The following is a 17,353-nucleotide window of genomic DNA, read 5'->3' as shown; positions in this document are numbered from 1 at the left end:
CCTAGAGCGACCTGGCGTCCTGGCTCTGGCGTGACTTGGCGGCCTAGCCTAGGCGGCGACCTGGTGGCCTGGCCCAGGCGCGAATCGCCGAACCGATAAAAGACTTCGGCACCACATAAGACCCAGTCGCCTCTTCGGCATGGACAAAATCAAAGATCAAGGAGAGTGGACTACGAGTCGCTCCCAAAGCCTAAGGGCTAAAGTGCTGAACTAGCAAAGACTTCGGCTCCACATAAGACCTAGTCGCCTCTTCGGCATGGGGAAAATCAAAGATCAAGGAGAGTGGACTACGAGTCGCTCCTAGAGCCTAAGGGCTAAAGTGCCGAACTGGCAAAGACTTCAGCTCCACATAAGACCCAGTTGCCTCTTTGGCATGGGCAAAATCAAGGGTAAGGAGTGTGGACTGCGAGTCGCTCCCAAAGCCTAAGGAATTGAATTGACGCTTATGAGCCCATCGAATTAGTCATTTCAGGACAAAAGGAGCAATCTACTCCCTTCGCCGAGTTACTTTTGGCTCGGGAGTGGGGGGCAAATGATGAGGGCGGATTTGGCCCTTCAATGATATTGTGACACATGGCACCTCGGAACAACTAGGTGACACTCGGAACCACTTTGGCAACAACTTGCCTTCGCCAAGTTGATGGTGTCCCACCTAGCGGCGCCGACCTGGCAGCCTGGCCCTGGCGCGAATTGGCAGCCTAGCACTGGCGCGACCTGGCCCTGGCGCGAATTAGCAGCCTGGCACTAGCACGACCTGGCGGCTTGGCCCTGGCGGCCTGGCCCAAGCACGAACTGGCGGCCAGGCCCTGGCGTGACCTGGCGGCCTGGCCCAGGCGCCGACCTGGTGACATGCGAGACGTGCTTGGCGACAAATTCGGCATGCATATCCAAACACTCCCACGATCCTTGGAACTTGGCCCACGTGTTGAACTATCCGGAGGGTGGTCAACGTGCATGAAGTTACCTCAGGGAATCTCAGACCACTTAGACGACTTTTCGGAAATCTCGGATATGGTGCATGAAGCCCACACCAAACAATGCCTATATAAAAGCACCAACCCCAATGGCATAGGGGGCAAGTAAGCATATTCTAGCTCTCATACTATGTATTTTTAGTTCGCAGTCTACTATGAGAGTACTGACTTAAGCATCGGAGCGACCTCGTCGGGTTAGCCACCCCGGGTCCTCTAACATTGGTTCCTCGCAGGTCTCTAAAGAACCTCAAAACTCAACAATCAATCCAGCTCGCCACCAGCCAGCTCGGCACTCTGGTCAACTCATCACCTACTAGACAGCTCGACACTATGGTCACCTCGGCCTCTAAATCATCGACCACTTGGAAGCAAACCAAATGACTAGATATTTAGCAAAAAAAATTGATTCATCAATTATCATTGTTTGTACAGCCTCGTTCACAGCCATTGCATGTAGTTATTTAATTTGCTAACTGGACGAAGGGGTCTTAAATGAGGCAAACAGTGGTAGTACTACGCATATGCAATATATGGAGAAACAGATTAATGACTTATGAGGAAAGGAGCTGGCGCAGTTCTTTCTTTCGCTACACTGTCGGGGCAGTTCTTCGAAATAAATGTCAGAGCCCGGTGCAGAAGGAAGTGAATTTATTTTTGAGAATGAAGCTGACCTTCAGAAAGTTAAAATGGAGTTCCGTGGTTCATCCGTTCCCGTTCGAGCTGGATGTTGGTGGAGCAATGGAGAGATGCCAAAGCAGGAAAAAAGGTTAAGATTTGGCATCAGAATGTCTGGGTTTCAATTCCTCAACATTCCACGGCGGTTTATTTCAGATAAATATTGCAGGGTGTTTGCAAGTGTTAGCGGAGAATGAGGAAATCAAACTAGGGCAGCCCTGTAGGGCATCAGATTTACTTATGAGAACCTCACAAAACTCTGCGCATATACTGTGGGTTGGCTAAGAGCAGAACATAAATCATAAATCGGAGAGATCATCCCATCTTCAAGCGTAATGCGTCACCGTAAGCAGCTACAAAGGATAAGGAGCGACCTCAGTTCGGATGAAGACTCAGAGGAGGTGAGCTCTTTGGAAAAAAGATAGAGAACGTTGGAGGGATCGCTGCAGATCACAAAGATACAAGGAAAAAACAAGCAGAAATCAGGCACACTGGATTCAGGAGCGGGGGAGCAAGGAGAATCATCAAAGAGGAAGAGGATGGTAATAGCTAAGTGGACTAGAAGAGGAAAGATCCATAATTTTGGGGTAAGTTACAAATGGTCAACCCTAAGTAGGAGTTTCATGACATTTACGCTAATTTATTATACTTTTTAATAATTAATGATTAAATATCAAAAAATAAAAGTAAATTATAATAAAAAATAAATATTGGATTATGACAGGGCGGATTTGGCCCTCCAATGACATCGTGACACATGACATCTTGGAACAGCTGATGACACATAGACACCACTTAAATAATGACTTGGTGTCCCAGATTGCGGTTTCTCTTCGCCCCGACCTGGCGACCTGCCTTCATCGCCAACTTGGCGACCTCAACTACAACTTAGGCCAGCTAGGAGCACCTCGTATAGGGCTGACCTGTAGCACATCGTCACTAGCCGATGTGACTTTGATGCGAGGAGTGACCTCCTTTGAGGGCTTGCCAACCTGACTGAGGTCCAGGAGGCAACCTGCGAGTTGTGCTCACTGACAAATTCGGTATGCATATCCCGACACTCCCAAGTTTCTCGGAAGTTGGCCCATGTACCGAATGTTCTAGAGGATGGTCAACGTGCATGGTAGTTACCTCTGGGGATCTCAGACCAGTTAGGCAACCTCTCGAAAATCTCAGATGCGGTGCGTGAAGCCTACGCCGAACAAAGCCTATATAAGGGCACCAACCTCAATGACACGAAAAGGTACACGCGATTAAGTACATTCCAGTTCTCATAATTTCTGATTTTTAGCTCGCAATCTACTACAAGAGTACTAATTTAAGCATCGGAGCGACCTCGCCAGGTTAGCCACCCCGGGTCCTCTGACATTGTTCCCTTGCAGGTCTCTTCGAAGAGCTACCCAACTCAGCACCTGAGCAGCCTCTTAATTCAATATAGTCAGCTCGGCATCCAAGCCTTCATCCAGGAAAAATACTCCAGCTCGACCTCTGAGTCATCAACTACCAAGAAGTAGCCAGAACAATAGAGTGCTGCCAAAAAACCCTTCATCTGATTATAACAACTAATGATTAAAAATAAGAAAATAACAGTAAATTACAATAAAAATTAAATATTAAATAACAATAAGTTACACTAATTTTGGATAATTTTCAGCAATTAATGATTAAAAATAAGAAATGAACAATACATTACATTAAGAAATTAGATATTAAATAAAAATAAATGACACTAATTTTCAGAAATAAATTGTTGAGAATTTATTAATATTCCAAACATTATTAAATAATACTCATAATTATTATTGGAATATAGCTATTTCAAAAATACTCATAATTATTAGCATAATTATTATTATTACAGTAATGATAATGTAAAAAATGTGAAAAATTATGTTGATGCGGAAACGGATCTTGGTCAGAACACACAGAATCCGATCCAAGACAATCATCATCTTAACCCATTTTGTGCTACAGTGGTCGCTCAACTGGGAGACCACAGTAGCGAGAGACAGGAATAGATCTTGGTTAGTTTTTGAATGCAGGAAAAGAAAAACCAAAACGACTCATTTGATGCCAAAAGCAATTATTTATACCACAACCAATCCATTTGGTTTTAAACATATGGGTTGATTGTAAAAAAACGTCTTTGGTTTAAACGTGCAGGTGCTCCTTTGTTTCTGAGATTTTAAACGTTTTTTGTTTTTTTGGTTGGTTTTTTATCGTAAAAAAACCAAAACAACCTATTTCAAGGTTTTTAAAACCGGATCGGACAGAAAACCATTCTGGGTCCACTTCCTGTCTAGTCCGAATGGACGGCCCACTCTGATAAAAAAAAAAAACACAAAAAACGGCCAAAAACTATTCCCAGATCAAACAATTCAACGGTTCAATCGCCCAAATCAACGATTCACTGTCCAAATCAATGATTTTTGGCCAAAAGCAGTTTTGCGGTAAAACGAAACCATTCAGATGACCAGGTCCCAGTTTTTCCAATCCGACTGTCCGATCCAGTCCGGTTTTGAAAACCAAACCATTCAGATGACACCAGCAGCCATTTAACCAAAAACCAAAGCACATTTTAGAACAGTTCTATTCTTACCTCTTAAAAATATCGACATTGCATAGAACAAATTTCCTAGATTTTAACGTTTGTGTTTTTTTGGTTGGTTTTTGACGTCAGAAAATGGTGCTTTGCCCCTGTGCTAATGAAGGTAAGTTTATGGGTGTCAACAATGAAGTTGCTGTGAGTCTATGTCAACATTAATGAATTTCCAATTTATGTGAGTCAAGAATGTCCAAAATGATTTAAAAAAGAAATAGAGAGAGAACACAAAGGGAAAGAGTTAGAACACAAAGAGTTATTTGACTTAGAATATCGATATACCTAGGGTCGTGATTGATTTGAATTTGAACTTGTTTGTTGGAGGTAGGAAACTCTTAAACATACATGTTCAATCATGTGGACTTGAAAAATTAAAAATTTTGTAAAAATATAAAAGGAGATTTTGAAGCAAAATTTGAAGGGGGAGGGGAGCACAATATACATGTATATAAATAAAATTGGATGGTCCATGTTAGTATGTCTCTCCAGAGAAGTTATTTATCTATTTTCTTAATTTTTTGCATTTTCTATTTTCTTTTGTTTTAAAAATATAAAAAAGTAGCCATTGCTTATCTTGATTAGATTAACAAAACTGCACACTATTAGAGAGAGAGAGAGATGTTTAGGTTTTTCAAAGCTCTTATTTTAATGCACGTTATTATTACATTTCAAAAAGACATTTAAGAGAGAGAGAGAGAGAGAGGGTGGGAGTAGTAATAATAATTACTATATTTTAAAATTTACAGTATTAACAATAATTACAATATTTTTAATAATTATAGTATTTTTAAATAATTATCGATGTTTATTCAAAAATTATATTAAATAATGTATTTATTAATTAACATAATTTAAGTTATAATTTATTAAAAAATAGTATTAACAATTACAGTTAACTGTACTTTTAATAAATACAGTATTTTTAATAATTATAGTATTATTAATTAATTAAAAGTATTTATTAAAAATTTAAAATACTGAATTCATTAATTAACAATATTTTTAATTAATATAGTACTTTTAGTAATTACAATATTTTAATTAATTAACATTATTTATTAAAAATCATGTAATTTTTATTAATAATATTTTTAATAATTACAATATTAATAATTAACCGTATTTTACAAATGTTTATTTAAATATAATTTAAGCTATAAATAGCAAAAAATGTGAATTTGAACTTGTTTATTGGAGGCAGGAAACTCTAAAACATACATGTTCAATTACGTGGACTTAAAAAATTCAAAACTTTGTAAAAATATAATAGGGGATTTTGAAAGCAAAATTTGAATGGGGGAGGGGAGCAACACATGGCTTGAATCTATATCTATCTATCTATCAATTACGATTTTGGCCATTTTTTATTTTTATTCTTTTGTCAGAACGGATCGTTCATTCGATTCAAACGATTGAACCGTTCGACCCAAGAACCGAACCTCTGACCAGTTTGTCATCCGGTTCAGTTTTAAAAACCCTGATTTATATTATTACTACTCTCTCTCTCTCTTAAATGTAATAATAATATGCATTAAAATAAGAGGCATTGGAAAATACAAAGGTCTTTTTCCAATAGTGTGCAATTTTATTAATCTAATCAAGATAAGCAATGATTACTGCTTTATAATTTTAAAACAAAAGAAAATAAGAAAAATACGAAAAAAAATAGATTAATAGTTTCTCTGAAAAAAGAGGCATGCTGACATGAACCGTCCAATTTTAATATAGATAGATATGGAAGATATTTGTAGCTCGGACATGATGTGAGGAAGAGCAGATCCAGACTCAATAGTTAATACCCTTTCCGGGACATGTGGTTCAACTCTTGAAAGAAATACTTGCTTCAGGACAACAGAACCAACTTACCTGGTCATCCAACGGATGAATTTAGGGATTGTTCATCGAGTACACTGATTTTGTGGTGTAATTCCCAAGGATCTGGACCTCACCATGGCTCAAAGGGAAAATATTTCTGTTCCATTCAACCATTGAGTTTGAATTCGATACGGGAGAATTTAGTTTTAAACCCATGAAAACCCACACATCATATCAGCATGAGGTCAATAAGAGAGTGGAATCCACATTCAAAGTGGAACCAATTTCAGAATCAAATTCTGAGTTTCAAAAATGTCAAAAAGTTGTTCCTCTGGATGGGGATATTTACAATTTGAAGTTGGTGAGAATTCAAAATGATACAATAAATTAATTAATTGGAGAACAGGTTTTAACGATTCAAACCTCAAAAATCAGTGAACTTAGAATCATTCTTGTTGGTGGACACCCGAGTCATCTGATTTTATCATCATTTCCAAATTGAGCAAATCCAGTGACTAGTTTTCCTACTTCCTAATGTCCACTCTTTACCATCTTTTGGATTTCAGAAAGATTGAACTGGAATAAAGATGAGGTACAAAGTACAGAGTCCAGATCAGTTGCACAGAAATGCTGTGTGCACACTATGAACAGTGCACTACAGCCACACATCAGGAACATCTCCCCATGAATGAGGACATACAAATACAGGGGATGTTGGCTGTAGTTTCCTGTCCATTGTGGGTGTGCAGTGCTTTGCACGCAGCATATCTGTGCTCCAAGGTACAAACTCTACCCCCTTCAAAAACAACATTCAGCGTATGCAGGTATTTTCTTAGGCTATGTTTGGTTTGAAGGAAAAAGTAGGGAAAGGTAAGGAAACCTTTACAAATCTTGTATGGATTTCCTTACCTTTCCCTTCAAACCAAACATAGCCTCAAGGATTGAAGTTTTGCAAAATCACAATGCAAGAATGACATGATTGATACACAACAGCAAGATTCTCTAGGATTTAAGGATTTCTGAGTGCCAATGGCCTAGTAGTATGGAATCAAAATCATGTCCCCAAGTAGCACTTCACCTCGTTAAATATTGGCACAGAGACTAGATTCAGTGAAATTGGTTAAAGGTAAATTGGCATTAAAGATGTTACTAGATGATAAAATCCCTGCAAGACTACCAAAGCAGGTCAAGCTGACTACTACAAACAGAAACATCTTTGTCAATGTAACTAAGTGCTTGTCCAAAGGGATAAACCAAATGACCTGGATGGAATCAGTGGAAATTCAGTCCTTTCGATCAACATTCACAATCTTCTTTCTTTTAGCTACTTGACTTCTATCAGATTTAGAGGGTGAACGTACTAACACTGTTTCTGTTGTTTTTGCAAGACTGGAAATCAACATCGCATCTCTTAATTTGTCGATTGCTTCAGAACAAAAAATATGCCCTTTCTCATACTGCAAGAAATCAATCAAGTAGGAATTAGAAACATAGAGAGAAGAGTTCAAGGTTTACAGACTGGCTTGAATGTCAGGGACAGTCGTCAGTCATTCAAAGTAGACAATCCCCACCTTGCACAAGGGTAGAAACACAAATATGCTACGCTGTATTATAAATAAATATATACGATTAAGAGCCATTAGTATTTTTAATAGTGTTCTCATGGGAACACTAGGGCCATCTAATCAACCAATCATATCTAAGACATCTTGTAGGGCTAAAACATCTCAATTAGATGACCTTAACCTTCATTGCAGATGAATGATTCATCTGACATTAACCAAAGAATTTAATACTATTCATAGAAAGACCAAAACTGATGAAATTGATTTTATAAAGATAAAATGAGACAAAAAATCCATGTATGAAAGAAAGTTCTACAAAATCCAAAGTTGCATTCTTAATATCTCATAGGACAATAAAAGGGATGAACACTAGTACAGTCCAGCATTTTAGACCTCTTCTTTATATGGGGCCATAAGGACCACCCAATTTGTGGGCACCGTCTAAGACACCTAGCAATGAAAACAAATCAATCAAATGGTCCTAACCCTCAAGCGCGAATTTATCATACAAGTGACAAGCAATGTTTTAAAACGCGAAGGCATGACGCGAGGCGTTCCACTACCTAGAGGCGTGAGGTGTAAGCCTTAAGAGGAGGGGCGTTAGGAGGAGGATGAAGAGTAAGGGGGGATCTCATTTTTTCTTTATTTTTAATAAAAAACTTTTATATTAAGAAGAATAAAGATGCATAAAATTAGTTGAAAGGGGGGGTCTTGTCGAAGCGGAGGCGAGCGAGCTAGCCCCCCAGCCGAAGGGGCAGGGGGCAAACCACTTTCTTTCCCCTTATCTTTTCTTCCCTCCCCTTTCCTTTTCTTTTCTCTTTTCTTTTTCTTCTCTTTCTTTTTCTTTCCCTTCCCTTTCTTTTCCTTTCTTTTCCTTTCCTTTTTTTTCCTTTTTTCTTTTTTTTTTTCATCTTTTTATATAAGATGTGCATGAGGCGCATGAGGCATACGCCTCTAGCACGCCTCATGAAAAAAGCACAAGAGGTGTATGCCTCTTGCACATACGCTTCAAGGCATTTTGGGAGCGCCCCTCCAGGCGTACACCTCCCACACCTTTTAAAACACTGGTGACAAGCCAAAGCCATATCGATTTATGGAAACATCTACAATCTACACCACACTGGTAGTTTTAGTTCACAGCCAAACTAAAGTCCATGTATATATGTAGATTGCACAAAATCTATACTTGCCATTAGAAGATACGGAATTTTCTTAGAACACAAAGGGATAGCACTCTTGTATTTGTAATAGCTACATAACCTATCGTGCATATGGGGCCACTGGGACCTTTTGAATAGTAGATGTCATCAAAAACATATTCTAGACCAGAAAATTGATGGATGAGATGACCCTAACCATCCAACAAAGGGATATCCTATCTTTCATACTTCAGTTTTATTTAATAGGCATCTAATGAAACATTTCTAATTTGGGCTGGTATATTTGTAGCATGGTTCATTAACAAGAATGTGACCACAGATGTATGGCAGAAATCAGCTTTATTACAAATATGATATCATAAAATTAGCTTCCTCATAAGTGAACTGAGGAACATATTGACCGGGAAAAATGGCACAAACAAGACATACCGCTTCAAGCTTACCAAGAGCATTCTCTAACTTCTTACCAAGCTGATAATTTTCCTCTCTTAAGATCTCAATCTGAAAATATTAAACACATTGAGAAGACAAATGGTGCATTTGCATAAATAAACACAAGATGCAAAGCAAGACAATAGAAGAAAAATAACCTTCTTTTGAGAGTCTATGTACATTTCCTTGTACTTGCTCTTTTTCACCTCTGATCTGACTTCAGCCAAAAAAGTGGTTTTAAACCAATCGGCTCCCTTCTTAGAGATAGAGAAAAATAGGATTTTATTACCATTGCTTTGTAGTAAAAATTCAAGAAATAATGTTAATAGGAATAACCATTAACTACCTTGGACATCAATGCTTGATACATCTTATCATGTGATTCCAAAAGTTTAATAACATAATCAACTTTGTCCCCAAGGCTTTTCGCACCTAGGATGGCCTCTGTATTCTTTTCACACTCATGACCTTCTTCATCACTTTCACTGGCATCTATGTTTTCAACCACAGGCTCAATATCCTGAGTTTGAGTAGACAAGATTGTGTTCTGAATACGTTGAGATCGCCTTGGATTAGCCCTTCTGTAATTCAACATTTCCTTCCTCGAACTATTTGCCATCTTGGTAAATTGGATGTCTGTTTTGGCTCCTTCCAGGGAAGGATTTGAGCATTCAGGTTCAGGCTAAAAATAACAAGATTTATATGGTTACTGAATCCATAAAAGAAAGAAGTGTGTCCCAAATTATGCATCACTAACAAGTAAAATGTCTGGTGATTTTAACAAGTAACAAAATCTTCAATCTATACAATCCCATAACAGTAATAACTCTTAAAAATCTCTGGTGATTTTAACAAGTAAAATATCGAAAACCAAAATAGAGTTTTAATAATCTGAAAAGGTTCCTCTAAATGGTTATCATGTCTTATCTTGATGCTTAACCAGAAACACCCTTTGTGACGAGCAGATTATCTACAAAAATGCATAAGCACCTAGGTACTGGCAACCCCAGGTTCACATGAAGTAACTAAAGACATATATCAAACTAATATATTCATGAGATATGACTACAGTATAGGAAAAGAGATGAGCATGCAAACCCCCCCATCCTCCCCAACAAAAGCCAAAAAATAAACATCAAACCGTACAGAAAACCAAAATAAGCATATTTATGGTGGGTAAAGCAAAGTTAGTGAAGGGTTGTGAGAAAAGTATTAACTGCAAAGAACACCTGATCATTTTGTAAGAGGTCTCCTATCACTGCCCCTTCTACTACTCGGGGCCCTTCAATGTTCTTCACAGCTGTTCCTCTACCTTTCAGCCCTTTCCCACCCATCTTTCTTCTCGCTCTCTCTCTCTCTCTCCCTTTCTTTGAGATTCTCTGTATCACAAGCACTCCCTGATTCTCAGACTCTCAGTTTCGAGACTCTCGACTAAACTAAAGGAAAGGAAGTAAGAAGCGTCTCTCTCTCTCTCTCTCTCTCTCAATCTCTTTATAATACGCACTCCTTGTTTCTCATCGGTCTCGACGAGTGGAAAACTATTCCACTTGCCATGCAAATGGGGTTTCTAAAAAAGGGCCATTGGATAACAATTTAATGGAGTCAAATCGTATCTGTACCTATCAGAATTAGGGATGATCATTTCAGCCCGTCCGGCCCGAAAATTCCGGGCTTTGGCCTGGGTTTGTCTTCAGGCCCGGTCCGGGTCGGGCCCGGGCCCATATCAGGCTCACAAATTTTAGGGTCGGGCTTGGGCTTAATACTTCAAGTCAGACTCAGCCTGCATATATTTAAACTTATACATTTAGTGTATAATATATATATATATATATATATATATATATATATATATATATATATATATATATATATATGTTATTGAGAAAAGTACGGAAACACACGATGCGGAATTCTGAATTCCAGCCCCCCCCTACTTACAACTAACCCTCTCCCCCCCTATAAACCACATCCTGCCCGTGAATTTGGCATCAATTCACGGTCAGGATGCATTCCCCTTGTACTTTGGGCCTAGTAAATTCTGATCTGGGCTGATTGGTACTTCTCCCTATGTTATTTTACATTAAATTATATTTTTTATATATAAATATGATATATATAATTTATATTAAATAATGTATAAAATAAGTTTATATGCATATTATGTCATTTAATATAAAATATTATAGATATGTAATGTTTTATATATGAAAGATATTGGCCCAAAATTAGGCCCAATCCGCCCATGATCACCCCTAATCAGAATACTCAACATCGATGCTCTCCAAATTCTGATTGTTAGACTGGAATCCAAGCTTCACCTACAGGCTATCAAAGTTGGGGTAAAAGATTTTACCCCAAATGTACTTTGAGCCTACAAATTCTGACCCCGGGCTGAACTATCATTCTCTCAAGATCTTATTAAACCTTATAGAAAAAAACAATAACCCAATGTTTTTAAAAACCGATTCAGAATCAGTTTCAGTCGACCATCTGGTTCGAACGGATAGGGGTGCAAATGAATCGAATCATGATCCAATTAGATTTGATCTGAGATCCTATCCTATTTGGTCAAATTCGGATCAGATAATATGATCCTATTAGAAATCGGATCAGATTTAGACCACTCCTATTCGATCCGATATATATTATATATTTATAAATATAAATATATAATACATATATATGTTATTTATTTATTTATAAATATATTATTTATATTATATTTTATAAATTTGTTATATTATTTTTTATAAAAACATGTATATATATGATGAAAATAATTAAAAAAATACTTGTATTTTTTGTTTTTCCTTTATTTAAATTGATATATTTTATTTTTCTTTTAATAATTTATTAATTCTTAAAGAAAATAAATCAGATTGAACCAGAGAAGAACCAACTTACAAATAGGATTCGAATTCAAATTGAGACCTATCATATCCAATCGGATCTTCAGATTGGATTGGATCCGACATGAACAATGTCGGATCAAATTCAGATATACCCTGATTTGAATATGATCCGAATCATTTGCATCCCTACAAACGGATCAATCAATGATTACATTTTAAAAATTTTTCAAAATTAAAATAAAAAATTTGCCTAAAGCTATTATTCATAGCGGTGGCCCAAATTTTTGGGTTTACCATACACCTGGCCCAACCCGCCCAACTTGTACCCCTAATTGTTCTGATCAATTGCTCGAATTAATGGGTCATTGACCAATTAGATGGTTTTTGGGAAAATAGTGATTTGGTGGTGAAACTGAAAAATTGAGATTTGCTCCTCATAGAGTGCTCTTTGAGAGCAGATCTGGACTTGAAACGGAACTGGTACCTTGACCTCTTTCAGCTACTTAAACCACAAAGTCAACAATCAGATTACAAGATTTTCCAGATGTTGAACAAAACTACAAGAATGAAATGCAATTTTGCTCTTTATATTTTGTTTGGTTCATATGATGAATGAGAAAATAGAAATATTCACTCAAGATTCCTATTTTTTCATGTTTGTTTTAGGCAAAAGAATGGAATATGACAAGAAGTAATTTTTCAAACTCTGGGACGCAAAGTCTCACCAAATAAGTGTGACGCCACTAAGAAACAAAAGCAATGCAACGAGAGTGAAACCTTCATTTCCACCCCTACAACGATCAGAACTCCGTTCACTGAAACCTTCATCCCCATTGAAAGTAGGGCTTCTGGTCGTCACATTCATCCCCGTTTCACATCTTATAAACGTTTTCTTGTATTGTCTTCGCCTGAAAATACCACTCTTTCTCCTTCTAGTTGAGTTCAGATCCCCAAATGGTAAGGAGTACGTCATCGTCTTATTCTCTGACAAAGGTAACATTGTATATGTATTCCGTTTGTCACATTCATATTTTTTTTGTATTTTTTTATCAACACCTCTTTTTTTCTTTCCATGTGTTTCAGGAGACTAAATCAACCCCTTGTGCCCATAGCACATCTCGGCCATGTATTGGGAACATCTCCTGATGGTAATCTCAGAAATGAGGATATTACCATCGGGAGATGTTCCCAATACACAGCGGGGATGTGCTGAGACGTTGTGGGGGGCAGATTTGAACTCATGTTTCAGTCGCCTAACGACCAAGGAGTCTGAAGTTGTCTTCTTCATCCTCTGCGAAGGTCAGATCCATTGTCTTTGAAGTTTTCTTCCCATGTCTTTTTCATCTGCTAACCCCTTGTTATTGTTGTTGTACATCTAAACCCCTTATTTTTTTGCTCTAAACCCATGTTTATTGTCTAGATCCGCTAAACCGAAAGTGGTTTTCTACAGGTCTAACAAGTATTTAAATTTTTTCACGAGGTATTGGTCCTAGTGACGTAAATTTCTTTTCCATGTTCTCGGATCAACCAGCTCTCAGGTATGAAGTAAATTTCGTTCCAAAAAAAAATAAATCAGACTTTGCCCATTTTGATTAGTAGCCATTTGAAGTGTCCATTCGAATGCTCATTTTACTTGATAAATAAGCCAAAAATCTGAAATGAATTCGATTGTAGTAGCCATTCGAATGCCCATTTTACTTGTATTGTGAAATTAAAGAATCCTACAAAATTTTTTCAGCAACCAAACACTGGGAAACATATTTGGTGGGATAAATGGTCTCAACAACCAAACACAGAGTGATAAGAATGGGAAAATAAATTCTCTTCCCATCCCATCCCTTCTCAACAACCAAAAGTGACAGTTTTTTCACAAATTTCAAATCATGTTTGCACCCAAAATGAGAGAAAAAAAGGGTGTAAACTTTGCACTCAAAGTTGATCAATGTTAGAAAGATATATTTCAATCTCGGGATTTATGTTTACACCCATTATAATTAACTAAAAATTGTATGAGAAGAAAGTAATAACTAAACCATCTTTGCATTTGCATAGACTAGAATGCACTTTACATATTTGTATTTATAATCTATTTGCAATCTTCCCAAGTGGAGCAAGATTTCTACAGGAGCAGGAAGAGCCTTAATAATGAGACTTGAGGGAGCAAACATGATTGAGATTGATAGTGTTGGCATGGACATGAGAGTTTTCTCAGGGGTAGAAATACCAAAATCTTCGTTTCCCTATCAAAGCTTGGGTTGCATCTGGAAATGCTGCCCAGAGAAAGATCCAACAAACGTAGATGAATTCAATGATTCAGATTCTTTTTATACATAACACATGACTGGCCCTGGGATTTTTTCCTTTCAGACACGACACATGTTCTTTCTTTCAGTTCTTTGTTCAATGTTAACGAAAAAGAGGAATGAATTTGTGGTGGATCCGTGGATGTGCCAAAGATTTTATCGTGGGGTGAAGTGACATGACATCTGTGATTCAAGTCTGGATATGCTCCTTATTTTTATTTGTATGTTATTATTCATGGAGATATTTTTAATACATGGTAGGATTAGAGGTGCAAATGGGGTTGGCCCGAATTAACAGATTACATTGTTTACGGTTTGGACTTTGAATAAAAGTTGGCTGAGTCCGGGATTCTTCTTTTGTATTTATATGTTATTATTCATGGGAGATATTTACAATACATAATGGGATTAGAGGTGCAAGTGGGATTGGCCTGAATTAACAAATTATACTGTTTCCTATTTAAACTTCGAATTGGGTCCATTAAAATTTTGACAAAATCCAAATCCTAACCGACAAAAATTGCACATCTAAATGGATGTGTGTGTAAGGTCGATGTACCAAGCGCTCTGTGAGGAACAGATCCTAATTCCTGTGGCTCTGTCCGATGCTCAACGTGAAACATTTGAGACGCTCCAACACAACTGAGATTAAGGTTTGATCGCCTCTGCCACATCTCTTCACAGCACTTAATGTCTAATAAACCAATTGCTTTGCCCCGTAGATCCTTCTAATATCTCATCCGGATCGTATTATCTGATGCAAAATTCACCATCTGCATTTTCACAGTTTCACTTTACCGGTCGATGACCTATGAGTTGCACTAGTTAACTTGACATTGGCAACAAAATGGGGAAATTTTGGATTTCATAAAAATTTAACCAACGCATGATATCATATGCAAACGTTTCTTAACTAATTTGCTAATGGAGTGGAGGTCTTTGTCCAATGACATCACCTGACAGGGAGAACACATTGGCGCATGATAAACCCGAGACCTTCCAGTGATTTTTGAACATGTTAGTGTTTGGTGAACAAGATAAAACATCACGTCAAGTCAGTGACGGATTAAAGCACCGGCGTGTTCAAAATTCACTAGGGGTCTTGGGCTTGTTCTGAATTGGGGGTCACAGGAAATGTGCTCTCCTTGACAAGGGACATTTTAGTCCAATTTGAAAAACAATGAGATGTTTCAGTATTTACAAGAAATCTCAAGGGAGACTGAAGTCTTTTACCCTAAGGGCATGTTTTTTTTTAGATTTTGAGAGGGGGAAAGTTGGTCAATGGGATTTGGTTCTCATTGACCAAGAAACCAATGTTCTTTTTTTAGATTTATGTGGGAACTAGGGAAATTTTATTTTCCTAAGTTTTACTTATCCAAGGAAAATTGGTCAATGGAATTTTGGTTCTCATTGATAAAGAAACCCATGTTCTTTTTCTAGATTTATGTGGTGACTAGGAAAAGTTTATTTTCCCAAGTATCACTTATTCGGGTAAGTGATATCCATCTCCTAGGTGGATAAATAATTTTCCCACTTAGAGGGAAAGTTGCCAACACTTGAATGGAACAAAAAATGCCCTTTTTAATAATAGATTTTTATGGCTAAAATGGTCATTAATTTATTTACATGAAAATGAAAAATAAAAGAAAATAGGTAAATGCACTTATTCGGATAAATGTTTCCTAGTACCTGGATAAGTGCATTTACTCGAGTAACTTACCCAAGCCTAAAAGTTAAATCAAAACATTTTATTAATATCAGTAAATGCTAATATGCGGAAAACATTGTAGACTTTATGCTATGAGAATGAATTATAACCACACAAACCCCCTTGTATTGGCATGTGTGCCACTTTATGATACCAGTAAATGCTAAAATTATGATCGTGGGTTCCATTGACCTTATCTCCCATGAAATGACACACAAGGTTTCCCTATACCCTATTGATTTTTATAGGCTAATATAACCCTAATATCTTGCAGGAAAATCAATGATACTGGAAAGACATAATAACGGAAGAGTTTTGACCAATCAAAACACCCCGTAAATTTTGATGAATACTCTTGATTGGTCATCTTTTTTATGATACCAATTGATTGGCTATGTTTTTCCAGCATCATGTCTTTTTTATATCATAGTCAAATCCTATCCTGTAATGTTAATGAATGTGACCATTACAATTCCCCTTGTATTGGCATGCGTTTCCCTTTATGACACCAAGTCCCACCAGGTCCCACAAAGTGAGAAGCCATGGTTTTTCACTTGTCATATCAAAGACAGTGATTTCTACGAACTAGTAGGATCCATATAGAGGTGTAAGCAAGTTGAACCATTCGTGAGCTACTCAGGGTTCAAGCTTATCTCGTTGAATATTCAAACTTGATTCACAAATAATCAAGTTCAAGTTTTAACTTTCAGCATCCAAAATCTGATTTAATCAAATTGGATGTAAGATTAAGTACCAGACTTTTGAAATCTGTTGACAGCCCTATAAACTTTCAGCATCCAAAAACCCATCCATGAATTTTGATAAATAATACCTGATTGGCTACCACGTTTATGATTCCAATTGATTGGTCAGACATTTTTTTTGGATATCATATCTTAAACAAACTTTATAAAGCTTTGGCTATCTAACTCCGATAACTATCATCATCAACAGGGCTCTCCCACGTTAGCTCACCGAACAATGCATCCATCACCAAACTGTCACAACTCACAAGGTGTAAGATGATGGTGTTGGTGGTGGTCAGAAAATTTTCTCAATTTATTTTTGAACTATAGGTATATAAGTTAGAACTGCCAAGTTTCATTGGCTACAAGCTTCAACTTTCAACCAAGGTTCAAAGTATCAGAAATGTAGAGACTTTCGAAAAGATTTTTTTAAGAGACATATTGCAACATATTTTAAATGCTAATGGATACAGTGGAAAAATTAAAATACACATGGATATGCTAGTAAACTTAAATAAATG

General features: G+C 37.2%; 1 protein-coding gene across 6 annotated transcripts; it reads right to left on the bottom strand.

Annotated features, from left to right (window-relative positions):
- Positions 1-7,123: 7,123 nt before the first annotated feature.
- Positions 7,124-10,795, bottom strand: LOC104612228 (uncharacterized). Of its 6 annotated transcripts, none has more exons than XM_010279579.3 (5): positions 10,441-10,794; positions 9,570-9,905; positions 9,382-9,480; positions 9,221-9,292; positions 7,124-7,523 (listed from the first exon to the last, which is right to left on the bottom strand). In XM_010279579.3, exons 1-5 carry the CDS (start codon positions 10,555-10,557, stop codon positions 7,350-7,352), a joined length of 798 nt encoding a protein of 265 aa, XP_010277881.1. In that variant the 5' UTR covers positions 10,558-10,794; the 3' UTR covers positions 7,124-7,349. The 6 variants fall into 6 exon arrangements, with proteins under 6 accessions (XP_010277881.1, XP_010277901.1, XP_010277885.1 ...); XM_010279583.3 differs by having other exon boundaries at positions 7,173-7,523; positions 9,382-9,477; XM_010279592.3 differs by having other exon boundaries at positions 7,173-7,523; positions 10,453-10,793.
- Positions 10,796-17,353: the final 6,558 nt, after the last annotated feature.

The sequence above is a fragment of the Nelumbo nucifera genome, chromosome 4 (genome assembly GCF_055504915.1).
Source record: "Nelumbo nucifera cultivar China Antique chromosome 4, China Antique-T2T, whole genome shotgun sequence".
In the NCBI taxonomy this organism is placed as follows: Eukaryota; Viridiplantae; Streptophyta; class Magnoliopsida; order Proteales; family Nelumbonaceae; genus Nelumbo; species Nelumbo nucifera.
Note: the sequence above shows the minus strand (reverse complement) of the source record. Positions and strands in the feature narration are given on the sequence as shown.

What these genes read in the sequence shown, in the direction of transcription:
- LOC104612228 (XM_010279579.3), bottom strand. Translation starts at nt 10,557, where the DNA reads ATGGGTGGGAAAGGGCTGAAAGGTAGAGGAACAGCTGTGAAGAACATT. An exon ending in ATGATCAGGTGTTCTTTGCA is followed by an intron (nt 9,906 to 10,440) that starts GTTAATACTTTT and finishes TGTTATTTTTAG; the next exon opens with CCTGAACCTGAATGCTCAAA. An exon ending in ACATAGACTCTCAAAAGAAG is followed by an intron (nt 9,293 to 9,381) that starts GTTATTTTTCTT and finishes TAATATTTTCAG; the next exon opens with ATTGAGATCTTAAGAGAGGA.